Source organism: Coregonus clupeaformis, unplaced genomic scaffold (assembly GCF_020615455.1).
Source record: "Coregonus clupeaformis isolate EN_2021a unplaced genomic scaffold, ASM2061545v1 scaf0094, whole genome shotgun sequence".
Lineage (NCBI taxonomy): Eukaryota > Metazoa > Chordata > Actinopteri > Salmoniformes > Salmonidae > Coregonus > Coregonus clupeaformis.
The window spans coordinates 626,116-653,433 of NW_025533549.1; the positions used below are offsets into that span (position 1 = coordinate 626,116).

Sequence of the window (27,318 nt, forward strand, 5' to 3'; positions counted from 1 at the left end):
AGGGCTATTATTGGCTAATAGCTTTCCCCCCAAAGAAAGAATAACAAGTAAGTCTGGTTTCACAATGAGGTTGTAGAGGTGGATACACATTTAAACGCTATCCTCTCCGTTTCCATCGATCGGAGAAGCTCACACAATCAGTGGAGAGAATGGCTCGCTGGATTGTTCCATTTTCATGGAATAGATGGAGACACGCACGCACACACGCACACACACACACACACACACACACACACACACACACACACACACACACACACACACACACACACACACACACACACACACACACACTCCCACCCCAGCACTCCACCCCCCCCCAACCCCCCACCCCCACCCCCAATCCCCTCCCCCACCCGCAACAGCCCCCAGGATTCAATAGCTGTCACAAGGCCCTGTGTGTTTAATACCAGGATGTAAACATTGTGTGGCTCCAGGGGCTCCAGCCTCTGATGGCCCTTTCCCTCACTGCTCCTCCACAGACAGTCACACAGATAAGTTGCCTCTCTGTATAGCTAGGTAAGAGCTCATCCCTCTGATGAAGTTGAATGTTCGGCTTAATTGCTATATTCTGGAGGTCGATTTCACTTCTGTGGCAACTTGGACTCAGTGGTAGACGTAACATAGAAAAAGTAAATCTGGGCCCCTCCAATTAGTGTGATATGTTACATTTCCTATGGTATGTATTTTAGATGTCCATCATTCATTTCATATGATATGTTATGAATTGCAATTCGTACAATATGTTACGAATTGTAATTCATACAATATGTTACAAATTTACAAAACGTATGATACTGTATGTTAAGAATTCCAATTTGTTGTGACTAACATTAGCTAGGTGGCTAATGTTAGCTAGGCTAGGGGTTAGGGTTAGAGGTTAAGGTTAGGGTAAAGGTTAAGGTTAGGAGTTAGATTAAAGGGTTAAGGTTAGGGTTAGGGGAAGGGTTAGCTAACATGCTAAGTAGGGTGGCAGGTAGCCTAGAGGTTAGTTCATTGGGCCAGTAACTGAAAGGTCACTGGTTTGAATACCTGAGCCAACAAGGTGAAAAATCTGTCGATGTGCCCTTGAGCAAGGCACTTAACCCTCATTTGCTCCAGGAGCACTCTACTACTATGGCTGACCCTGTAAAAACAACACATTTCACTGCACCTATCCAGTCTATGTGACAGTATATATATATATATATATTTTTTTTTAAATTGCAAAATAGCTCAAATGTAATAAGTAGTTGCAAAGTTACTAATTCGCTAAAATGCTAAAGTTGTCCGTGATGAGATTCGAACACGCAACCTTTGGGTTGCTAGACGTTTACGTTATACCTACCCATCCACCACAACTAACCACCCTACTTTCATTTTTGCCATAAGTAACCTTCTGTCTTATGTAACCATACCAAACATAACATATCATACTAATTTACATTTACTATGTTACGTCTAGTCTATGAGACCAGGCTGTCTGTGGTGGTCAGTGATGTGTGTAGGTAGATGAAGAGTGAGATGGGATGTGTTCCAAATAACACCTTATTCACTAAATAGTGCATGACCAGAGCCCTATGGCCCCTGATCAAAAGTAATGTTCTACATAGGGAATTGGGTGCATTTGGGATGCAGACAGAGTTTGCTTCAGCATGATTTAGCAGAGGGTCCGAGACGCTTCGGTCCAGTACATTAGCTTAATGGTTATTGTTATGAAACGATTGTTCATTCATTTCTCCATCTGATTAAGGAGCATTGTGGTCTGGTAATGTGATTTAATCAGCAGGCAGCATGCTGTGGGAAAGATGGATGTCAATCAATACACTAACGGCCTCCTACCAGCTAAAATGCCTAGTGTTATGAATGGGATAACTGCCTAGTATTATGAATGGGATAACTGCCTAGTGTTATGAATGGGATAAAATCCTAGTGTTATGAATGGGATAACTGCCTAGTGTTATGAATGGGATAACTGCCTAGTGTTATGAATGGGATAACTGCCTAGTGTTATGAATGGTATAACTGCCTAGTGTTATGAATGGGATAACTGCCTAGCTGTAGCTGTAGACTGTAGACAATAAAAAAAGTATCCTTTCCAGAGGCTTTTACTGTACATCAACTGTTTGGGCTTCTCATCGACATTTGGTGAAATTGAAAGAGGTGGACATTGGTTTAAGGAGGCTAGACTAAGGAATGTGTCTCTGGGCATGATACCATTCCACTACATATGTGTCTGCTGGGTCCCACTCTCTGTAGGGTTAGGATTTAATACCTGGATATAGGTCTTCCAAGGTCACTCACAACCAATCTGTCCCACCTCATGTGAAATCGATTTTTCCTTCCTTTGCACAGCCATCTTTCTTATGCTGGTGAAATCACTCCTCTATTCTTCCTCCTCATCCTCTACCTCTGTCTTTCTCGGTCCCTAAGCTGCAGGCTTGGCTTGTTTTCTTCCCCCTGTGAAAGATAATGTTATCCTTTTCTCCAAAAACAGAGAGAAAGAGAGAGAGGGGTAAACAGAGAGATTTGTAATTGTCACTGGGGACTGGTGGCTGGGTGGTGGATGTTTGTGCCCTCACACACTTCGTACTGTGACAGGCTGGCTAGTGGCTAGGCTAGGACAGATAGAAAAATACACCAAGCACCCTTCACACTGGTTTCCTAATGATGCATCCTTCACACTGGTTTCCTAATGATGCATCCTTCACACTGGTTTCCTAATGATGCATCCTTCACACTGGTTTCCTAATGATGCATCCTTCACACTGGTTTCCTAATGATGCATCCTTCACACTGGTTTCCTAATGATGCATCCTTCACACTGGTTTCCTAATGATGCATCCTTCACACTGGTTTCCTAATGATGCATCCTTCACACTGGTTTCATAATGATGCATCCTTCACACTGGTTTCCTAATGATGCATCCTTCCCATGTTCTAATCTTACACTCTTAGAAAAAAAGATGCTATCTAGAACCTAAAAGGGTTATTCAGCTGTCCCCATAGGAGAACCCTTTGAAGAACCCTTTTTGGTTCCAGGTAGAACCCTATTGGGTTCCATGTAGAGCCATTTCCCCAGAGGGTTATACATGGAACCCAAAAGAGTTCTGCCTGGAACTAAAAAGGGTTCTCCTATGGGGACAGCCGAAGAACCCTTTTGGAACCATTTTTTCTCAGAGTGTAGTACATCTTCCATGTCCATTTCTTAGTTCTCACTGATCTGTCAGGTGAAAGGTCAAATTAATTTGGTGGACACAGGACTCCACTACCAGTATATTGCTTTCCTCAATCCAGTACTTTTAGTAGAAGTGTCATGAGGTTTTAATATATAAGAACTTTGATCCTACTATCAAAGTGGATTGATCTACATTGATCTACAACATTGATTTACAACAGAGTGCCAGACAGTACAGTGTGGTGTGAATTTGACCTGTAAGCAGTGAGGAGATGAGAGCATATCTCTCTTGTCTTGTGTGGTCTCCATCTCTTTGTATTGTCTTGTTTTGTTTTGGTCCTATCCCTTTCTCTGTGTATTGATTGGAATGTGGTCAGTGGTGCTTGTAGTTGGTGCCTTTGATAAAGTGTACAGTCATCTTATCTGGCAGAGACCCAGGCTGCGTCCCAAATGGCACGCTACATAGTGAACCCTACAGGGCTCTGGTCAAAAGTAGTTCACTATGTAGGGAATAGGGTGCCATTTAGGATGCAGATACAGACAGAATCCAGCAGCACACTGGCCATTGTAGTATTTGATAGGACTATTAATGGGTCTTAGTTTAATTAGGAGTCTATTGACGCACCCTTGTGTCAATCTAATTAAGATACGAAAAAAATCCTAATAAAAAAAATTAAAAAATAAAAAAACGTTAAAAGTTTGAATGGGCTGTGTCTCAATCCACCACATCCGCCTATGTCGGCCTACTGCATTTGCGGAGGAAAGTGACAGAGCTACAGCGCTGTTTGTCAGACCATGAGACATCCCAAAAATTGGTCTTCTCATGAAAACGACTATAGCGTCCGAACGGTTTGGCCTACTAACTAATATAACCACTCTATGAAAAGATTAGACTCTCACAAACATGCTATGACCCCCACAAGTGTCATGTCATGGGACTCATCTGAAGGTAACCTGGTACCGGTTAAAACAATGAATGGAAGTATGAAGGTAGTTTTGTGCCAACAAAAAAAGGGGTTAAATACGTGTCCAAAAAAGAAAAATATTTCCTGAGCTTTCTTATATCTCCTCGATATAGGACAGCAACAGACACTTCAAAACCTTATTCCTTATAATACATTTTTTGGGGGGATACCTACAGGAGTCCAAAAATTCAAAATCAAATAGCTAAATGATCTAGATTTTAACATGGGCTACAGGCTAGACCCTGGGTCTCAGAAGCTAATATCTAGAGAGCAGTCTTTAGTGCTGTAATTAATTTAACCAAATTAAGTAATTAAATTGTCGCTGGCACCAGCAGTGTCCTAACGACTATCACATGGATTGGCAATAAAAAGGGATTGGTTGTTGTTACACCTTGTAGGTTTGAACTATACTCTCAGGCTGCGTCTCAAATGGCAACCTATTACCTATATAGTGCACTACTTTTGACCAGGGCTCTGTAGGGAATATGGTGCCATTTGGGACACAACCAATGTGCCCTTGTCCATAGGATTCTTCATCTAAATGCATGTTGTAAGTATAGAGTTGATTAGTGTGCAGGTTCACCTTGGGGTAGGGACTTATGTTTGGCGCAGGCTGCAACACTTCGTTCCCCAGACCTGATGGCTAACACAGACGAATGAGAGTGGTTAAGAGTTTGGGATGAGGAGGCTGAGGTGAGGAGGTTGGGGTGCCCCTCTCTCTCTCCTTCCCTCCTCTCTCTTTCTTTATGTCTTTCTCTTTCATTCCCAGCCGCCTCTCTCTGTCTCTTTCTCTCTCTTCTCTCCCTCTCTATCTCTCTCTTTTTCTCCATCTCTCTTAAACAGCCTTGCGGCTGGTGACTTTGAAGTGTCTTTAAATATGGAGCTTATTCAAGGAAAGCTGCTAGCGAGGAGATAAAGAGAGAAAGAAAGAGAGGAGTGCAGAGCGGGGGAAAGAGAGGGCAAGGAAGAGTGAGGAGAGGAGACAGAGCTTGTGTGTGTGCGTGCATGTGTGCGTATGTGCTCTGTATGAGTGTGTGTGTGTGTGTGTGTGTGTGTGTGTATGTGTGTGTGTGAATACAGAGTACAATTCTCATCTGTTTCTCAAGTGCCGTGATGCCATCACTCAGTGAATTGATTGGATTGGCTGAGCTGGCACAGAAAAGGGCTGTCACACAGAGTGGGCCATGGTTCTGTGTTTGTGATGAGAGCCAAGACCCTTAGGGCCAGTGTTAGAGTGAGGAACTCTGGCCCCTCCATGCCAGCTGTGGGTTGGATGGATGGATGATGAGGAATGGCTAATGCATGGGCATGTACATATGATTTATCTCTCTCTCTCTCCCTGTTTTTTTCTGTCCCTTTGTTTCTCATTTATAATTTCCTGCCTGACACACACCTCCCCCCTCACCTCTGTGTCGCCTTCCCACTTCTCACCACCATCTGACCCTCCTTCTTCCACACACACAAACACACACACACACACACTCATCTTTTCCCTCTTGCTTTTTCAACCATCCTCCTTACCCCCTGTCTTCTGTCCCTTCTTTCTTCCCCTCCAGCCGGTGTTCTATAAGGGTGTGGCGGGCTCCCAGGTGACCCTGTCCAGCCTGGTGAACCAGAGCAGAGCCATGCTGGAGGAGCAGGCCCGCCACCTGCTGACAGAGACAGAGAGGCAGACCATGGGCTACTACGTGGAGGAGTACCGGGACGGACACATAGGGGTGGAGCAGCTGGTCATGGCCCTGTTTGAACTGCTCAACACACATGCCAAGGTGAGGAGTGAAAGTGTATGTATGGGGGGATGTGGGGGGAGGATGTGTGAGTGTGTATGTGCGTGCGTGCGCGTGTGTGTGTGCGTGTTTGCGTTAGTTGTTGTGAGGTGCATTATTTATTGGGTTCTTATGTTCCCTCACTTTGTAATGCTTATGGTGATTGCTTGCCTTTTCTCTGTACATCCATCACTTGGATGACAAGTTTTGTGAGACTTTCCATGATTTATGTTAAGGCTTTTGTGGATGCTCAGACTTCTGTTTTTCTCAGTATATTATATAGCCGCTTGTCTTTCTGTCAATGCCCTAGCCCTGCACCTCATATAAAACAATGATTTATCAAATGTATTGAATTCACAATTGGTAGAGTGCTTTACAGTGTTCTTCAGTTGCAGTCTGCATTCCCCATAGTCTCCTAATGCATGTTTTAGCCTGATGCATGTTATAGCTCCCTATAACTCTTGAACCCTGTCTCCATCCCTTTCCCCACCCCTCCTCTCAGTTCGCCCTGCTATCAGAGGTGCGTGGCCTGGTGACTCCCCAGGATCTGGAGCGTTTCGATGGGATGGTGCTGCGCCGTGAGATCCAGGCTTTGAAGGCTCGGCAGGGGGGTGCCTGTGTGGCCGCCCTCCACCCTGACTCCCTCTCCATGGTCTCCTACCCAGATACCCTGGCCTCCTCGTCAGCCAGCTACATGACCTCCACCACCCTCAGCTCTGCAAGGGTAGGACGGCTGGGTTGGAGTTGACCCACTCTCTCTCTGTCTGCCTCTCTTTCTGTCTCTGTCTGTCTGTCTGTCTCTATTTCTCTCTCTCTCTTTCTCTCTCTCTCTCTCTCTCTGTCTGTCTGTCTGTCGTGTCTGCCTGACTGTCTGTATGACTTTCTGTGAGAGTCTGAGTCATTCATCTTTCCTAGCTGTCACTGATGCCTCGAAGCAGACCTCTTGGAAGTTGTTCCTGTTTGATGAGTTGTAGAGGATAGGGCTATCTTCTTTATACCAACCCTACCTTGTCACAACACAACTGATTGGCTCAAACGCATTAAGAAGGAAAGAAATTCCACAAATTAACTTTTAACAAGGCACACCTGTTAATTGAAATGCATTCCAGGTGACTACCTCATGAAGCTGGTTGAGAGAATGCCAAGAGTGTGCAAAGCTGTCATCAAGGCAAAGGGTGGCTATTTGAAGAATCTAAAATCTAAAATATATTTAGATTTGTTTAACACTTTTTTGGTTACTACATGATTCCATATGTGTTATTTCATAGTTTTGATGTCTTCACTATTATTCTACAATGTAGAAAATAGTAAAAATAATGAAAAACCCTTGAATGAGTAGGTTTGTCCACACTTTTGACTGGTACTGTATATCCAAGTGTGACTGTCTTTTTGAACATGTTTGTGTATTTGTGTGTGTGTGTGTATGTGTGTGTGTGTGTGTGTGTGTGTCTGTGAGTGTGTGTGTGTGTGTGTGTCCGTGTGTGTGTGTGTGTGTGTGCATTCGGTGTACATGAGCGTGATTTTTTGTGCTAAATGTCCAAATGACATAAGTTTGACAGGTTGTAAGGAAATACAAAGCTGTGAAAATGATCCAACATGTTTCTGATATAATTTCATATTTTAAGTGGTTGAAATACTATCAGCTTTTATGATGCTGATAAAGATAGCACCTCTACAAACTGGTCCCTAACTGCGCGTTCATATTCGCTCAATAAATAAAAATAAATCCTATTTCTCCACTCCTGTTCCAGAGGCAAAATGTACATTTGCATCCACCGGACGGAGGCTCAGTTTAAGAACAAGCAAACGTATAAACCCTGGCTTGTCAAGCAATATTCAAAGCTGGGCTGTACAACATGCAAAGATTTAGAGAGCTTGGGTCTAGAAAAGACTGGATGGATTAAACTAGTAAAAGAGTGGGTGGAACGTACAGTAATGTCCTCTGCCTCCAACGTAAAAAACAACAACAAAAAGGGTTTTGAACATGCCCGAACCAAAGCGCACTAAGTGGCAGCAAGCATTGAAGACAAGGCTAAAGAGGACACCCAGGTTATAGATAACACTCAAAATGAAAAAAATAAGCACTACAGCCAGAGTCTTCAGAACAGCCTTAGAAGGAGGCTAAACATCACAGCCACAGGCATGCTCATGGCTTTGAGCAAGAAATGGACTGTCGGAAGTTAAATGGACTTGACATGGGGGGAGTCATTGTGGGAGGTTTTGAAACTAAGGTAGGAACTTATTTTTCCTTTACAAACTTGTTCTGTACTGTGAAGTTAATCTGAATATGCACTTCATATTATCACATAGGCAGGAGGCCTATACAGTGGCTTGCGAAAGTATTCACCCCCTTTGGCATTTTTCCTATTTTGTTGCCTTAAAACCTGGAATTAAAATGGATTTTTGGGGGGTTGTATCATTTGATTTACACAACATGCCTACCACTTTGAAGATGCAAAATATTTTGTATTGTGAAACAAACAAGAAATAAGACAAAAAAAACTGAAAACTTGAGCGTGCATAACTATTCACCCCCCCAAAGTCAATACTTTGTAGAGCCACCTTTTGCAGCAATTACAGCTGCAAGTGTCTTGGGGTATGTCTCTATGAGCTTGGCACATCTAGCCACTGGGATTTTTGTCCATTCTTCAAGGCAAAATTGCTCCAGCTCCTTCAAGTTGGATGGCTTCCGCTGGTGTACAGCAATCTGTAAGTCATACCACAGATTCTCAGTTGGATTGAGGTCTGGGCTTTGACTAAGCCATTCCAATACATTTAAATGTTTCCCCTTAAACCACTCGAGTGTTGCTTTAGCAGTATGCTTAGGGTCATTGTCCTGCTGGAAGGTGAACCTCCGTCCCAGTCTCAAATCTCTGGAAGACTGAAACAGGTTTCCCTCAAGAATTTCCCTGTATTTAGCGCCATCCATCATTCCTTCAATTCTGACAAGTTTCCCAGTCCCCGCCGATGAAAAACATCCCCACAGCATGATGCTGCCACCACCATGCTTCACTGTGGGGATGGTGTTATCGGGGTGATGAGAGGTGTTGGGTTTGCGCCAGACATAGCGGTTTCCTTGATGGCCAAAAAGCTCCATTTTAGTCTCATCTGACCAGAGTACCTTCTTCCATATGTTTGGGGAGTCTCCTACATGAATTTTGGCAAACACCAAACTTGTTTGCTTATTATTTTCTTTAAGCAATGGCTTTTTTTCTGGCCACTCTTCAGTAAAGCCCAGCTCTGTGGAGTGTACCACTTAAAGTGGTCCTATGGACAGATACTCCAATCTCCGCTGTGGAGCTTTGCAGCTCCTTCAGGGTTATCTTTGGTCTCTTTGTTGCCTCTGATTAATGCCCTCCTTGCCTGGTCCGTGAGTTTTGGTGGGCGGCCCTCTCTTGGCAGGTTTGTTGTGGTGCCATATTCGTTCAATTTTTTAATAATGGATTTGATGGTGCTCTGAGGGATGTTCAAAGTTTCGGATAGTTTTTTATAACCCAACCCTGATCTGTACTTCTCCACAACTTTGTCCCTGACCTGTTTGGAGAGCTCCTTGGCCTTCATGGTGCCACTTGCCTGGTGGTGCCAATAACTTAGTGGTGTTGCAGACTCTGGGGCCTTTCAGAACAGGTGTATATATACTGAGATCATGTGACAGATCATGTGACACTTAGATTGCACACAGGTGGACTTTATTTAACTAATTATGTGACTTCTGATGGTAATTGGTTGCACCAGATCTTATTTAGGGGCTTCATAGCAAAGGGGGTGAATACAAATGCACGCACCACTTTTCTGTTATTTATTCTTTATATATTTTTTTAACAAGTAGTTTTTTTCATTTCACCAATTTGGACTATTTTGTGTATGTCCATTACATGAAATCCAAATAAAAATCAATTTAAGTTACAGGTTGTAATGCAACAAAATATTAAAAACGCCAAGGGGGATGAATACTTTGGCAAGGCACTGTATATTCTCATATGTGTTCTGCTGTAGCTTACATTAATTTATTTTATTTTAAGTTATATTCCGATATTGTGATATTTGTTCTACTGCAACATTGATGTCTTGAATATTATATGAAATTCAGTTATTGTAAGAACTCAGCTGAGTATGTGTGCATACAGTGGGGGAAAAAAGTATTTAGTCAGCCACCAATTGTGCAAGTTGTCCAACTTAAAAAGATGAGAGAGGCCTGTAATTTTCATCATAGGTACACGTCAACTATGACAGAAAAAATGAGGAACAAAATTCCAGAAAATCACATTGTAGGATTTTTTATGAATTTATTTGCAAATTATGGTGGAAAATAAGTATTTGGTCAATAACAAAAGTTTCTCAATACTTTGTTATATACCCTTTGTTGGCAATGACACAGGTCAAACGTTTTCTGTAAGTCTTCACAAGGTTTTCACACACTGTTGCTGGTATTTTGGCCCATTCCTCCATGCAGATCTCCTCTAGAGCAGTGATGTTTTGGGGCTGTCGCTGGGCAACACGGACTTTCAACTCCCTCCAAAGATTTTCTATGGGGTTGAGATCTGAAGACTGGCTAGGCCACTCCAGGACCTTGAAATGCTTCTTACGAAGCCACTCCTTCGTCGTGTTTGGGATCATTGTCATGCTGAAAGACCCAGCCACGTTTCATCTTCAATGCCCTTGCTGATGGAAGGAGATTTTCACTCAAAATCTCACGATACATGGCCCAATTCATTCTTTCCTTTACACGGATCAGTCGTCCTGGTCCCTTTGCAGAAAAACAGCCCCAAAGCATGATGTTTCCACCCCCATGCTTCACAGTAGGTATGGTGTTCTTTGGATGCAACTCAGCATTCTTTGTCCTCCAAACACGACGAGTTGAGTTTTTACCAAAACGTTCTATTTTGGTTTCATCTGACCATATGACATTCTCCAATCCTCTTCTGGATCATCCAAATGCACTCTAGCAAACTTCAGACGGGCCTGGACATGTACTGGCTTAAGCAGGGGGACACGTCTGGCACTGCAGGATTTGAGTCCCTAGCGGCATAGTGTGTTACTGATGGTAGGCTTTGTTACTTTGGTCCCAGCTCTCTGCAGGTCATTCACTAGGTCCCCCCGTGTGGTTCTGGGATGTTTGCTCACCGTTCTTGTGATCATTTTGACCCCACGGGGTGAGATCTTGCGTGTAGCCCCAGATCGAGGGAGATTATCAGTGGTCTTGTATGTCTTCCATTTCCTAATAATTGCTCCCACAGTTGATTTCTTCAAACCAAGCTGCTTACCTATTGCAGATTCAGTCTTCCCAGCCTGGTGCAGGTCTACAATTTTGTTTCTGGTGTCCTTTGACAGCTCTTTGGTCTTGGCCATAGTGGAGTTTGGAGTGTGACTGTTTGAGGTTGTGGACAGGTGTCTTTTATACTTATAACAAGTTCAAACAGGTGCCATTAATACAGGTAACGAGTGGAGGACAGAGGAGCCTCTTAAAGAAGAAGTTACAGGTCTGTGAGAGCCAGAAATCTTGCTTGTTTGTAGGTGAACAAATACTTATTTTCCACCATAATTTGCAAATAAATTAATAAAAAATCCTACAATGTGATTTTCTGGATTTTTTTCTTCTCAATTTGTCTGTCATAGTTGACGTGTACCTATGATGAAAATTACAGGCCTCTCTCATCTTTTTAAGTGCGAGAACTTGCACAATTGGTGGCTGACTAAATAATTTTTTCCCCCACTGTATGCATATGGCGGGTATTCTGCAGTGTCGTCTAAAAATGTAGCTGTACATTGATGTCTTGAAAATTAGGCTATAAGAAATTCGGACTTGTGTAAGCCCTAATTTTCTTAATTAGTTTGTTTCGTACATTACTACAGTGAGGGAAAAAAGTGTTTTATCCCCTGCTGATTTTGTACGTTTGCCCACTGACAAAGACATGATCAGTCTATCATTTTAATGGTAGGTTTATTTCAACAATGAGAGACAGAATAACAACAACAAAATCCAGAAAAACGCATGTCAAAAATGTTATAAATTGATTTGCATTTTAATGAGGGAAATATGTATTTGACCCCTCTGCAAAACATGACTTAGTACTTGGTGGCAAAACCCTTGTTGGCAATCACAGAGGTCAGACGTTTCTTGTAGTTGGCCACCAGGTTTGCACACATCTCAGGAGGGATTTTGTCCCACTCCTCTTTAAGTCATTAAGGTTTCGAGGCTGACGTTTGGCAACTCGAACCTTCAGCTCCCTCCACAGATTTTCTATGGGATTAAGGTCTGGAGACTGGCTAGGCCACTCCAGGACCTTAATGTGCTTCTTCTTGAGCCACTCCTTTGTTGCCTTGGCCGTGTGTTTTGGGTCATTGTCATGCTGGAATACCCATCCAAGACACATTTTCAATGCCCTGGCTGAGGGAAGGATGTTCTCACCCAAGATTTGACGGTACATAGCCCCGTCCATCATCCCTTTGATGCGGTGAATTTGTCCTGTCCCCTTAGCAGAAAAACACCCCCAAAGCATAATGTTTCCACCTCCATGTTTGACGGTGGGGATGGTGTTCTTGGGGTCATAGGCAGCATTCCTCCTCCTCCAAACACGGCGAGTTGAGTTGATGCCAAAGAGCTCGATTTTGGTCTCATCTGACCACAACACTTTCACCCAGTTATCCTCTGAATCATTCAGATGTTCATTGGCAAACTTCAGACGGCCTGTATATGTGCTTTCTTGAGCAGGGGGACCTTGCGAGCGCTTCAGGATTTCAGTCCTTCACGGCGTAGTGTGTTACCAATTGTTTTCTTGGTGACTATGGTCCCAGCTGCCTTGAGATCATTGACAAGATCCTCCCGTGTAGTTCTGGGATGATTTCTCACCGTTCTCATGATCATTGCAACTCCACGAGGTGAGATCTTGCATGGAGCCCCAGGCCGAGGGAGATTGACAGTTCTTTTGTGTTTCTTCCATTTGCGAATAATCACACCAACTGTTGTCACCTTCTCACCAAGCTGCTTGGCGATGGTCTTGTAGCCCATTCCAGGCTTGTGTAGGTCTACAATCTTGTCCCTGACATCCTTGGAGAACTCTTTGGTCTTGGCCATGGTGGAGAGTTTGGAATCTGATTGATTGATTGATTGCTTCTGTGGACAGGTGTCTTTTATACAGGTAACAAGCTGACATACACAACAAATGTATGCACGCGTGACTGTAAGTCGCTTTGGATAAAAGCGTCTGCTAAATGGCATATTATTATTATATTATAGGAGCGTGCTCCTAATCTCAGCTCGTTACCTGTATGAAAGACAGCTGGGAGCCAGAAATCTTTCTGATTGAGAGGGGGTCAAATACTTATTTCCCTCATTTAAATGCAAATCAATTTATAAAATTTTTGACATACGTTTTTCTGGATTTTTGTTGTCGTTATTCTGTCTCTCACTGTTCAAATAAACCTACCATTAAAATAATAGACTGATCATTTCTTTGTCAGTGTCACGATCGTCTTGAAAAGTAGCGGGCCAAGGCGCAGCGTGAGATGCGTACATATTTATTTATTGTACACCACAGCGATCAAAACACCAAACGAAACGTGAAGTCCTTCGACACAAATCAAAAGGAACAAGAAACCACAAACACAAAGTGAAAGACAGACAGTTAAATATGGCTCCCAATCAGAGACAACCAGCTGACACTCGTTGCCTCTGATTGGGAGTCATTCAGACCAACCTAGAAATACAAACATAGAATATAACACCCTGGCTCAACATACGAGAGTCCCCAGAGCCAGGGCGTGACAGTACCCCCCCCCCAAAGGCGCGGACTCCGGCCGCGCCAACCAAACACAACAGGGGAGGGACCGGGTGGGCACTCCGCCTCGGCGGTGGATCCGGCTCCGGGCATGACTCCCACTCCCTCTCTAACCCCCCAAAGTGCCCCTGATCCGGTCTGGCCCCGCTGGCCGGAGCTGGACTGAACACTGGTGGAGCAGGAACGGATCGGACCGGGCTGACGAAGCGCACCCCTGGCTTGGTGCGTGGAGTAGCCACTGGCCGGACCGGGCTGACGAAACGCACCCCTGGCTTGGTGCAGGGAACAGGCGCGGGCCGTGCTGGACTGACGACGCACACCACTGGCCTGGTGTGGAGAGCAGGAGCGGACCGGACAGGGCTGACGAAACGCACCACAGACTTGGTGCGGGGAGCAGGAATGGGCCGGACCGGGCTGGCGACGCGCACCACAGACTTGGTGCGGAGAGCAGGAACAGGCCGGACAGGGCTGACGAAACGCACCACAGACTTGGTGCGGGGAGCAGGAACGGGCCGGACAGGGCTGACGAAACGCACCACAGACTTGGTGCGGGGAGCAGGAACAGGCCGGACAGGGCTGACGAAACGCACCACAGACTTGGTGCGGGGAGCAGGAACAGGCCGGGCCGGGCTGACGACACGCACCACAGGCTCGATGCGAGGAACAGGAACAGGCCGGACCGTACTGGGGACACACACCACTGGCCCTACGCAGGGATCAGGAACGGGCCGGACCGGACTGGTAACACACCCCAGTACCTCTCGCCGTGCCTCCACACTTTCCCTCTCCTCTGTGACCGGTGGCCCCCTTAACCTGGTGGCCCTCTCTGCCAACCTTCTGCACCACTCTATCCCGTACTCCTGCTGCCCCGTCGTCCACGGCGTGAGCCCCCCCTAAAAATTTTCTGGGCTTGTCTCTCCCCCGTGGACCAGGCCTCCATGGTTCTCGTCCAATTCTCTCTCCACTTCTCGTAATTCCAGCCTTTCTCCTCATCACGCTGCTTGACCCAGTCGTGGTGGTTTCTTCTGTCACGATCGTCTTGAAAAGTAGCGGGCCAAGGCGCAGCGTGAGATGCGTACATATTGATTTATTGTACACCACAGCGATCAAAACACCAAACGAAACGTGAAGTCCTTCGACACAAATCAAAAGGAACAAGAAACCACAAACACAAAGTGAAAGACAGACAGTTAAATATGGCTCCCAATCAGAGACAACCAGCTGACACTCGTTGCCTCTGATTGGGAGTTATTCAGACCAACCTAGAAATACAAACATAGAATATAACACCCTGGCTCAACATACGAGAGTCCCCAGAGCCAGGGCGTGACAGTCAGTGGGCAAACGTACAAAATCAGCAGGGGATCAAATACTTTCACACACCCGGGTAGAACTTTTGGAATACGAATCGCTGGTTACTCACCATCCACCCGACCTCTCCGAATTCCCTGAGAAAGCAGAACAATGGACTAGCTTCTTCAGCGAGGAGCCGAGCTGCTTGGGAGTCCTACCGGAGAGTAGGAAGCGAAGACACCTACGGAGAGGCAGATGTGGAGGGGTCTTAGTGAGAATATGACGCCGGGCGACCCGTCCTCCATTACCAAACATACTACTCGCTAATGTTCAATCATTAATGAACAAACTTGATGAACTCAGAGTGAGGATCTCCTTCCAGAGGGACATCAGCTCCTGCAACATATTCTTTTTTTTTTTTGACTTGGCTTTCCTCCGACATCCAGACGGATTATATTCAACCAGCGGGTTTTACCGTTTTTCAAGCAGATAGGAAGCGGGCTCTCTCTGGCAAGAGCAAGGGTGGGGGGCTCCGCTTTATGACCAACAACACATGCGACGGGGGGAATGTACAGGAACTTTTGAGTTTCTGCTCCACTGGCTTGGAATACTTGGTCATAAAATGTTGTCCTTTTTAACTTCCGAGAGAGTTTAATTTCCGAGAGAGTTATCACCATGGCTGTGTACATCCCGCCCCAAGCCGACACCAAAAAGGCTCTCAAAGATCTTCATTGGACCCTGAACAAACTGGAGACCACATTCCCGGAGGCAGTGTTCATTGTTGTGGGGGACTTTAACAAAAGTAATTTGAGAACCGTGCTCCCAAATTATTAACAACACATCAACTGTCTAACTCTTGACCACTGCTATACGCCTTTTCGATACGGGTATAAGGCCCTCTTCCGTCCTCCTTTTGGAAAATCCGACCATGACTCCATCTTGCTTCTCCCCACCTACAAACAAAGACTCAAGAGAGAAGTTCCGGTGATCAGGTCTGTACAGCGTCGGTCCAACCAATCAGAATTCACACTCTGTTCACACAAGACTGTTTTGATCACGTGGACTGGAATATGTTTTGGGTTGCATTTGGAGATAATGTCAATGAATACGACGACTCAGTCACCGGATTCATAAAAAAATGCATAGATGACGTGATACCGATAGTATCTTTCAAAACATACCCAAATCAAAAACCTTGGATTAATAGCAGCCTTGTAGGATAACGGAAAGAGAGAGATGCTGCTTATAAACAGGGCAAGGTGACAGGGTACAATAGTTTGGTTAAACAGTACAAATATGACTTACGCAGATCAATCAAGATGGCGAAACACAAGTATAGAGACAAAGTGGAGGAGCAATTCAGCAGGTTGGACACAAAGCGTATGTGGCAGGGGCTCCTAACGATCACATATTACAAAAAGAAAGCCAGCCACATCACGGTCACCTACACCACCATATCGGACGAGCTAAACACCTTTTTCTCAAGATTCAAGCACAATGACCCTGAGCTGCCGAGGACAGCCCCTGATGATAACGTGAGCTACACACTTACAGTCTCCACTGAGGACGTATGTAAGTCATTCAAACGTGTTAACCCTCGCAAGGCTGCCAGCCCAGATGGCATCTCTAGCCGTGCTCTCAGAGCATGTGCAGACCAGCTGGCTGTTGTGTTCTCTAACATTTTCAATCTCTCCCAAGCTCAGGCTTCTATACCCACCTGCTTCAAGATCTCTGAACTGAATGACTACCAACCATTAGCACTCACTTCCGTCATCATGAAGTGCTTTGAGAGGCTAGTCAAAGACCATATCACCTCCTCCCTCCCCGACACACTAGATCCTCTCCAATTCGCCTACCGGCCTGACAGATCCATGGACGACGCAATCGCCATTGCACTGCACACTGCCCTTACCCACCTGAACAAAAGGAATGCATACAGTGCATTTGGAAGTATTCAGACCCCTTCCCTTTTTCCATATTTTGTTACGTTACAGCCTTATTCTAAAATTGATTAAATAAAAACATGTTCCTCATCAAATGTTACACACAATACCCCATAATGACAAAGTGAAAACTGTTTTTTAGCATTTTTTAATAAAAAATATAAACAGAAATATGACATTTACATAAGTATTCAGACCCTTTACTCAGTACTTTGTTGAAGCACCTTTGGCAGTGATTACAGCCTCGAGTCTTCTTGGGTATGACGCAGTGGAGGCTCCTCAGAAGAGGAAGGGGAGGACCATCCTCCTCAGTGAATTTCATAAAAAAGAAAAATTTTAAAACATTGAAAAAGTTATCCTTTTTAGATAAAACTATACTAAATATATTCACGTCACCAAATAATTGATTGAAACACACTGTTTTGCAATGAAGCTCTACAGTAGCCTCAACAGCACTCTGTAGGGTAGCACCATGGTGTAACCGGAGGACAGCTAGCTTCCATCCTCCTCTTGGTACATTGACTTCAATGCAAAACCTAAGAGGCTCTAGGTTCTCACCCCCTTCCATAGATTTACACAGTAATTATGAAAACTTCCGGAGGACGTCCTCCAACCTATCAGAGCTCTTGCAGCATAAACTGACATGTCAAAGGATCAGAGAATGAATCTAGGACTGAAAGCATAAGCTACAGCTAGCTAGCACTGTAGTGCATAAAATGTGGTGAGTAGTTGACTCAAAGAAAGAGAAAGACAATAGTTCAACAAATTAATTTCTTCAAAAATGAAGGAGAAGCAAGAGAGAGAGAGAGAGAGAGAGAGAGAGAGAGATTTCCTAATTTTTTTGCAGCTGGCTAGTTTAGCCTACTCAAAACACCTGGCTCAAACAGAGGGATGCTATGTTAGCTAGCTGGCTATGACTATCCAACACAACACTGGAAGTCTTCCAAGTCAAGGTAAGCTTTTGGTTTTATTAATTTATTGCCCCCAGGGCCCGTCGGTCTAACTGCTTACTGACTGTACACTGTAACGTTACTGCATGATTGTAGAGGGTTTACTAATGCAACGCATTAGTTCTATTAGCTATGTTGACTAGGACGTTACTTTAGCTAATATGGGGACAATGATGTAGGCTGTGTGTAGTGGTTATGACATGGTTTGGCTTGGAAAGGTTTTTTCGCCTGGTCACATACACCTGATGTGTCCACAAACGAAGGGAAAAGGTGAGAGGAGGAGAGTGCATAGAGGCTAGAATGAATACAACGTGGCTGTTATGAAAGTGAACTCTGTTTATGCATGATCAGGGGTGTATTCATTCCACCGATTCTGTTGAAAAACTTTTCTTAAACAGAAGCAAACGAAATGGGGATAAAAATACCTGAATTTGTCCAATAGAAACTCTCGTTTGCAACTGTTGGACAAATGATTACATCCTAGATAAGCTAGATGCAGGCAAGAGTGTGCAAGGCTGTATTGAATGTGTCACTGTCTGTCCATGTGTCACTGTCTGTCATCTCAAATGTTTCTCTCGACCTGTGTGCACCTACGTCGTAAACTTTAATTCATAGGCTAGGTTGTAGCAACCTCATGACGGGTATAGGGAAAATTGGAGTATCATGTAGTAGCCTAAACCTATCGATGTTACATTGAACTGGGTGAATGGAATATGAATGACAGTCATCCAACATGCTGTAATAGAAATAAGGCCATGCTCATGAAAATAAAAAATCGTCCTCCCTCATCATAAACAGCACTGACCGCCACTGGTATGACGCTACAAGCTTGGCACACCTGTATTTGGGGAGTTTCTCCCATTCTTTTCTGCAGATCCTCTCAAGCTCTGTCAGGTTGGATGGGGAGTGTTGCTGCACAGCTATTTTCAGGTCTCTCCAGAGATGTTAGATCGGGTTCAAGTCTGGGTTCTGGCTGGGCCACTCAAGGACATTCAGAGACTTGTCCCAAAGCCACTCCTGCATTGTATTGGCTGTGTGTTTAGGGTCATTGTCCTGTTGGAAGGTGAACCTTCACCCCAGTCTGAGGTCCTGAGCACTCTGGAGCAGGTTTTCATCAAGGATCTGTCTGTACTTTGCGCCATTCATCTTTCCTTCGATCCTGACTAGTCTTCCAGTCCCTGCCGCTGAAAAATATCCCCACAGCATGATGCTGCCACCACCATGCTTCACCGTAGGGATGGTGCCAGGTTTCCTCCAGACGTGACGCTTGGCATTCAGGCGAAATAGTTCAATCTTGGTTTTATCAGACCAGAGAATCTTGTTTCTCATGGTCTGAGAGTCTTTAGGTGCCTTTTGGCAAACTCTAAGCGTCATGTGCCTTTTACTGAGGAGTGGCTTCCATCTGGCCACTCTACCATAAAGGCCTGATTGGTGGAGTGCTGCAGAGATTGTTGTCCTTCTGGAAGTTTCTCCCATCTCCACAGAGGAACTCTGGAGCTCTGTCAGATTGACCATCGGGTTCTTGGTCACCTCCCTGACCAAGGCCCTACTCCCCGATTGCTCAGTTTGGCTTGGCGGCCAGCTCTAGGAAGAGTCTTGGTGGTTCCAAACTTCTTCCATTTAAGAATGATGGAGGCCACTGTGTTCTTGGGGACCTTCAATGCTGCAGAAATGTTTTGGTACCCTTCCCCAGATCTCTGCCTCGACACAATCCTGTCTCGGAGCTCAACAGACAATTCCTTCAACCTCATGGCTTGGTTTTTTCTCTGACATGCACTGTCAACTGTATGACCTTAAATAGACAGGTGTGTGCCTTTCCAAATCATGTCCAATCAATTGAATTTACCACAGGTGGACTCCAATGAAGTTGTAAAAACATCTTAAGGGTGACCAATGGAAACAGGATGCACCTGAGCTCAATTTTGAGTCTCATAGCAAAAGGTCTGAAGACTTATGTAAATAAGGTATTTCTGTTTTTTATTTGTAATACATTTGAAAAACTTTCTAAAAACCAGTTTTTGCTTTGTCATTATAGGGTATTGTGTGTAGATTGATGACGACATAAAAAAAAAATAGATATAATTTGAATAAGGCTGTAACGTAACAAAATGTGTAAAAAGTCAATGGGTCTGAATTCTTTCCGAATGCACTGTATGTGAGGATGCTGTTTATCGACTATAACTCGGCCTTCAATACCATAATGCCCTATAAGCTCATTACAACGCTCACAGCCCTGGGTCTGAACTCCTCCCTATGCAACTGGGTCCTGGACTTCTTGACGGGCCACCCCCAGGTGGTGAAGGTAGGCAACATTACCTCCTCAACACTGATCCTCAACACAGGGGCCCCACAAGGGTACGCCTCAGTCCCCTCTTATATTCTCTGTATACCCACGACTGCCTGGCCTCACACAGTTCCAACTCCATCATCAAGTTTGCTGAAGACATGCCAGTAGTAGGCCTGATTACCAACAATGACGAGACAGCCTATAAGGAGGAGGTAGGCACTCTGACGGCTTGGTGCCAGGTAAACAACCTCTCCATCAACGTTAGCAAAACAAAGGAGCTGATTGTGGACTTCAGGAGGAACCAGGCTGGACACGCCCCCATCCTCATCAACGGGGCATCCGTGGAGACGGTCAATAACTTCAAATTCCTCGGCGTACACATCTCAAAGAAGCTGAAATGGTCTAACCACAACTCTTTAACCTCAGGAAGCTGAAGAAATTCGGCCTGTCCCAGAGGGCCCTCACAGTGTTCTACAGGAGCATCACAGCCTGGTACGGGAACTCCACCACCGCGGACCGCAACGTTCTTCAGAGGGTGATACATGTAGCCAAACTCACCATTGGGTGCACACTGCCTGCCCTACAGGACACCTACAACACCAGGTCTCGCAGGAAGGCCAAGAAGATCATCAGGGACCCCAGCCACCCAAGCCATGCCCTGTTCTCCCCGCTTCAATCACTCAGACGTGGGCAGTACAGGAGCATCATGGCAAAAACGGAAAGACTAGCCAATAGTTTGTACCCCCAGACCATCACGCTGCTAAATAGTCACCACTAGTCAGCTACCTGCACCCACTCCACCCACTACTCCCCCTATGGACATTCCACCCCCACCCCCCCAACGGACTTTACTCTGCCCCCACCCCAACAACATTCATCACTGTTGCAGTTGTTAATATGTATATTATTACTTTTTTGTTTTTATTTCACTTATTCCACCCCACCCCCTCAACAGTCTTTACTCTGCCTCCACTCCAAAGGACATGTATTTATTCATCACTGCCACAGTTGTTATGATGTATATAGTGCTATTTCTATTTCTATTGTTTTTATTACCATTTTCATTATTTTATTTCACTAGTCCTGCATGTTGGAGCTCAAAGCCTAAGAGTTTCACTGTACCATGCAATCACACCTGCAACCCTATACATGTGACTATTAAACAATCTGAATCTGAATCTGTTTGTCACTTTTTTCTCATGCATCCCTCTGGTGCTCACTATGTGTTCCAGACCTCCCGATTTACAAATTAAGCACTGCGTTGGCCTATCGTCAACCAATCATATTTCTCAAATCCTTTCGGCCTAAATTCCAGCTCCATTTGAAGAGGACAGTAGGCCAAACTACTTACAAAAAGCATGCTTCTGGTGCAGTGGTCTAAAGCACTACATTGCAGTGCTGAAGGCATCACTACAGACCCGGGTTCTATCCCAGGCACAATTGGCCCAGCATAGTCCGGGTTAGGAGAAGGTTTGGCCGGCAGGGATGTCCTTGTCCCATCGTGCTCTAGCGACTCCTTGTGGTGGGCCGGGCGCATGCACGCTTACTTCGGTCGCCAGTTGTACAGTGTTTCCTCCAACACATTGGTGCGGCTGGCTTCTGGGTTAAGCGAGCAGTGTGTCAAGAAGCAGTGCGACTTGGCAGGGTGGTGTTTCGGAGGACGCATGGCTCTTGACCTTCGCCTCTCCCGAGTAGGGGAGTTGCAGCGATGGGGTAAAAAGTACACATAAAAAAAACCTGCTTCTGATGAAGAGCTACAAAAGTAAGTAAATAGCCCTATCAGACTGAAAGGTAATTTCGTCAAACTTGTGGGGCTCATTAATTGGGTCATTCTACAGATTCGGTGCCTTTTGTGATTGAGGAGGATGAAACAATGAACATTAAAATCTTAAGCTTTTTTTTATTTGATGTGACAAAGTAATGTGTGTACTTGATAGAAAATACCTTTTCCCATCTCAATGTAGAGTATTAAGTTATTATTCTGTATTATTTTCTCAAACAAGTCCCAATTTAATTCAACCCCGTCACAGTCATTTTGTTATTCAACTATTCATTTTTCCAATAAGCTTGAGATCAGCTTCTGGCATAATCTCACAGTTTAGATGTCCCTTGTAAATAATGGCATATTGTAATTAAAGAGAAAATCAAGAAAAACTGACCAGCACCATCCTTTCCAGTTTACGATGAAGAAATTTCTAATCTAACTCCACATTTTCGCAAGAAATGTGCAAGAATGCTGCGTAATTCCTGACAAAATTGAAATAGCCTTATTTACCCTGATTTAATACACACAATAAAAACACTATTGATGTTATATTTTGTGTATTTAATACAAAAATGTAAAAAAATAATCTCGTAACAGGGATGAATGCACCGCAACAGGGTTGAAAATCATGTAACAGGGTTGAGTGAAAAGCATCACGTGTCATATGTTTTATCTTTTGAGATCACTAACATGTTGCCATTTTTTAAACATTTTAAACATTTTTAAACCTACTGTCAACATAGCTTTTAAAATCTAAAGAATCTAGATGAAAGCTAGACAGAGTAAAACACATGAATGAACTAATAACAGTAACAACATTTCATTGATTTCATAAAAATATCCATCTGATAATGGCAGGAGTCTGTTTGAACATTGAGCAAACATCTTAACATTGATAACCTATATAGGTCACATGTTGCCATTTTTTAACATTTTAAACTACTGTCAACATAGCTTTTAAAGTTTAAACAATCAAGATGAAATCTAGACAGATTAAAACACATTAATAAACTAACAACAGTTACAACATTTCATTGATTTCATAGAAATATCCAGAGTAATGGCAGGAATGTCTGTGTTGTTTGAATGTTTGAACATTAAGCAAACATCTTAACATTAATAACCTATAGGTAAGCCTACAGTTTGTTCACCATTTTTACTGAGAGAGCCTAGCCCACACTTCCTTCTGTATTTCCATGTGCCTAGAAGTCACCGGTTTAGGGGGATCAATGTGTTCCAAGATGTCCTCAAATGGATACCACAGGATATCATCAAGAAGTGGCCAGAAGTACCTATTTGGTCCAGCACAGCACATGCATTTGACCTGCACATGGGATTCATCTGTGGCTAGAATTATTCCGGGATAGAAATCGTCATCATATTTGGCCACGCACCATTTCCCGCATATGTCTGGATTTGCCCAATCAACCTCCCTCTGTGACACGACTGATGTAACTTTAGGGGTAAATGTGAAATGTTGTGTATTGAAACACTGGCATTCCAGTTTCTTGTTGTGGACTGTGCACATACAGCTTACATCACGGTAGGCAATTTGCCTTGCAGCCACACAAACAACTTGGTGGATCCGCATTGTGGATGGAACTACTGGCAAATTGGCTGGCATACCTTGGACGGCTTTCTCGATGGCCTCGTCTTCAATGAAGTAAAGCTTGATGGCAGTGTTGTTCTCCTCTAAGACCCTGTACAGAGTGTGAGCATTTGGGATGTCACATCCTTGACTTATCAGCCTGTCTGCGGTTCTTGCCAAGGCAGTATACTGTATGTCTTTTTAGACTAGTCTTCATTTACATTCTCTAGTCTTTTTATGCATTACCAAATTATGCTTTAAAGCAACAAAACTTTATTTTCTGTTGATTGTGTGTCCATGACCACCACCACCTCGTGTCTTAAAGATCTTACATTTCCAGGAGAATTACCTGACCACCGGCGCGCGGATGTCCCTCACCTTCCTCTCTATGTGTGTTTCCTTTCTGCTGCTGTTTTTTCCATTGTTGAATCTGAAATTGTAGGTCAAGGTCAAGTCAATGACCTGCTTACTCTTCAAGACTAAATATTGTATCCTTTTAATCACTATGTAGTAAAATGAACATGAACTTGCAGATAATACTCCTAAATATGTCAATGTATATAGGAGAGAGAACAAATTAATTGTCACTTTTTAAAAGTTATTATTTTCAAAAATTCCTCGTACTTTTAGTTGATACTGTAAAACCGTAAACAACAAACATTCAACAAGAAAATATGATTGGTATTAAGCAATATACATTAAATATTGCTAAGATTTAACAGCTATTCAACCCTGTAACAGCCATTCAACCCCGTAACATTGAAAAATGTGATGGGGTTGAATGTGACAGGGTTGAAGATTTTGTGCTAATCTGTTGCTAATTCGGGATGCTAGCAGCTAGCAGTGTGCCACATGGCCTTATTCAACAAAAGACATTGTTATACTTCATAGCTATAAAAACAATTCTTGGTAAAATCTTAACTATGAATTCCCCCAACAGAGTTGAATACCTGAGATTGACAAAGCCCATATGTGCTTAAAAAACATGAAATATTTATAAAAAGTGAGAGAGCAGCTTACCACTTGTCACACCAGGCTTCTCTGAAGACTTGTATGATGTCACTTCCTCATAAATGATGTCCACAGGATCAAACCATTATTTAATTGTGAGTGGGGGTATTGTTGCGTTACGGGGTTGAAAGAAATACAAGGACAGGGGTAAAAGCCTGAATTTCTCAGAAAATAAAATGTCTTATGCTGAGAAAATGGATTATGCATAATAAGGGGGCATATACAATTAATTTAAAAAAAATAAAGCATTATTATTTAACACTGTGTACTCAAAATGAGTCACGCCATTTGCATGATGGTCAATAGGGACAGGCGAAATTCTTAATACTCCTAAGAAAAGCAAACATATAAGTATTGAAATTCATCTCTGTTTAAAATCATATTCTCTACTCCATATTAAAAACATGTAAAACTTTGAAATGTTGTAATTTAAGTGTAGTTTGATAAATGTTCTGACAAGTTATAACACTAGTACATCTTGGGACACTGACAATACTGAAATGTCACCGAATCTGTAGAATGACCCAATTGCTCATTCACATATTTGCTGCTACTTCACTCAATCCCGTTTTAAAAGTCTCCCTTACTAGCTGTTTTTACATTCCCTGAGACCAAACATAAACGTTTCCATGGCCAAATATTCCCAGATTTTCATAAAACGGCAACACATGTGGTCTTTCGTTTCTGCATCACCAACTTTTTGAAAGAGGCAAAAAGAGTACGCTAAGTGCGCTTCAATTTGGTGCAGCATACAGCAGGGGTCCGGAGCGCGAGGAGAGTCGCTACTCCACTCATCACAATGGTGCTCCTTTAGTAGGCTAAAGTTAGATCAAAGTTGAATCAATATCTTGGAAGATCACATAATGATTAATTAGTATTCTACATAACATAACCAAACGTTATGCCAAATGTTTTTATTCATGTAGGCTACATTGTCCCGCAAATGTTCCGCAAAATCATCCTGTTGTCCCACAATTGGGTATTTTAAATGTGGTTACCCTAATCACAAATAACATAGCCAGCACTGCTATCATCCTCTTTTACCACTTCACTAAATCTTTCCCAAACATTACTTTTCTGGCCCTCCCTTCTCTTTATTTTCAACTCTCAGTTTTGCAGCTTTTCTCTTATTGAATTAAACTCCAACTTTGTCCTTATTTGTTCTGCCCATTCCCAAAAGCATTTGGCTATTGGCATGTAGGCTATTTGGCGCGCATACAGTTACGCACTAATAATGGCAGATAGCCTTAAAACAATGAAAGGAAAACCTATAGATATAAATTGGACAAGAATGATATGCCACCCACCCACCCGCCCTTCATCCACAAAATGATCCGCCCCGCGGATATAACTGAGGGTACTGAGGGTTATGAGTCAACCTGTGCATCACTAGTGTGTGCTGTCCTAATATGTGTGCTGGTGCTTGGTGGTGGCTGTTGTTTCAGCAGGAGTAATTACCAACAGCCAGACTAAGCTGCTGCTGTCCTGTCCACTATTGATGTGTCTCCTCCTGGAGGAGGACAACACTACACACACGTTCACGTAACACACACACACTCAGAGGCACACTTAAACACATATAAACACACACACACTCAATACTCAATACTCTCTGGACTCAGAGAACGAGCTGACAGTTGAGAAAAGCTGCAGCAGGCTTACCATAGTACACCATGTACCATGCCAGATCTTCACACCTCTCTGTCTCTGCATGGCCCCTGGAGGGTCTGACCAGGCCTGTGTGTGTGTGTGTGTGTGTGTGTGTGTGTGTGTGTGTGTGTGTGTGTGTGTGTGTGTGTGTGTGTGTGTGTGTGTGTGTGTGTGTGTGTGTGTGTGTGTGTGTGTGTGTGTGTGTGTGTGTGTGTGTGTGTGTGTGTGGTCTGGGCTGTGCCCCTGCTTATAGTTGTTGTTTGGGAGTCACGGTTGAATGCGGCTGCCGCTGTTTTGGAGAGATTAGCAAGGTGGGATGGTTTTAGTGGGGGATCACAAACAGTGGATTTATCAACTAGACACAGTCTGGTGTACAGTCACATACCCAAACATATGCAGACACAGACACACACTTACAGCTGATTACACATGCACACACACACTCACACACACACACAAATAAACAGCTTCCTCTCAGTACACACGTACAAAGTAACAACTATTGCAGCAGGGGCGCAACTTTGGTTTTAGAAGTGGGGGGGACATAACCTGGTGATGGGTCTGGGGGTCCTCCCTCAGAATGTTTTTGGCCATTTAAAGCTCATTTCCTGCATTTCTACTAGGGCTGTCCACGCCCCCCCCAAAAAAAATACCTTTTTTATTTGGAGTGCCACCTTATCTTACCATTTCTAACAATCTGCATGCCAGTTATGATTTTCATATGCACATTTTCGTGGAACAGTTTCATTTAATTTATAATAGTATTTGTATCTCTAAATCATTGTCTGTGGTTAATCTACATTCTATCTAAAAGTAACTTTTATTGCCATTGCCAACTATGTAAAAATTGGCTACATAAAGCAAACACATAAAAACATTGCAGCCTGCAGGTAGCAAATATCCTGATAAAAAATAAATATCCTATAAATCACATTGACCTGTCTGCAAAGAACTTGAAACATTGTATCAACTATCAACTGGGTCGCCCGAAACTTGCGCTAGCAAACTTGAAACAATGTATAAAATATTCTGGGTCCTCAGAGTTTCCTGCGCCAGTGAGCTCAGGGCAGACACAGCTGTAGGCTATTTGTGCAAGGGATAAAAAGTAATCAGGTATTTTATGATGTTTCCACTGGATCAGAGCATTAAATTTTTCCCTTTCATG

General features: G+C 43.7%; 1 protein-coding gene across 1 annotated transcript in view; it reads left to right on the forward strand.

Moving 5' to 3' along the window:
* The window catches only part of LOC121583496 (whirlin-like), a 161,896-nt gene that overhangs the window by 111,469 nt on the left and 23,109 nt on the right, over positions 1 to 27,318 (forward strand). Inside the window, exons 6-7 of the mRNA XM_041899641.2 lie at positions 5,679 to 5,891; positions 6,391 to 6,612. Of these exons, the coding sequence (XP_041755575.2) occupies positions 5,679 to 5,891; positions 6,391 to 6,612 (435 nt within the window). The remainder of the gene's footprint in view (positions 1 to 5,678; positions 5,892 to 6,390; positions 6,613 to 27,318) is intronic.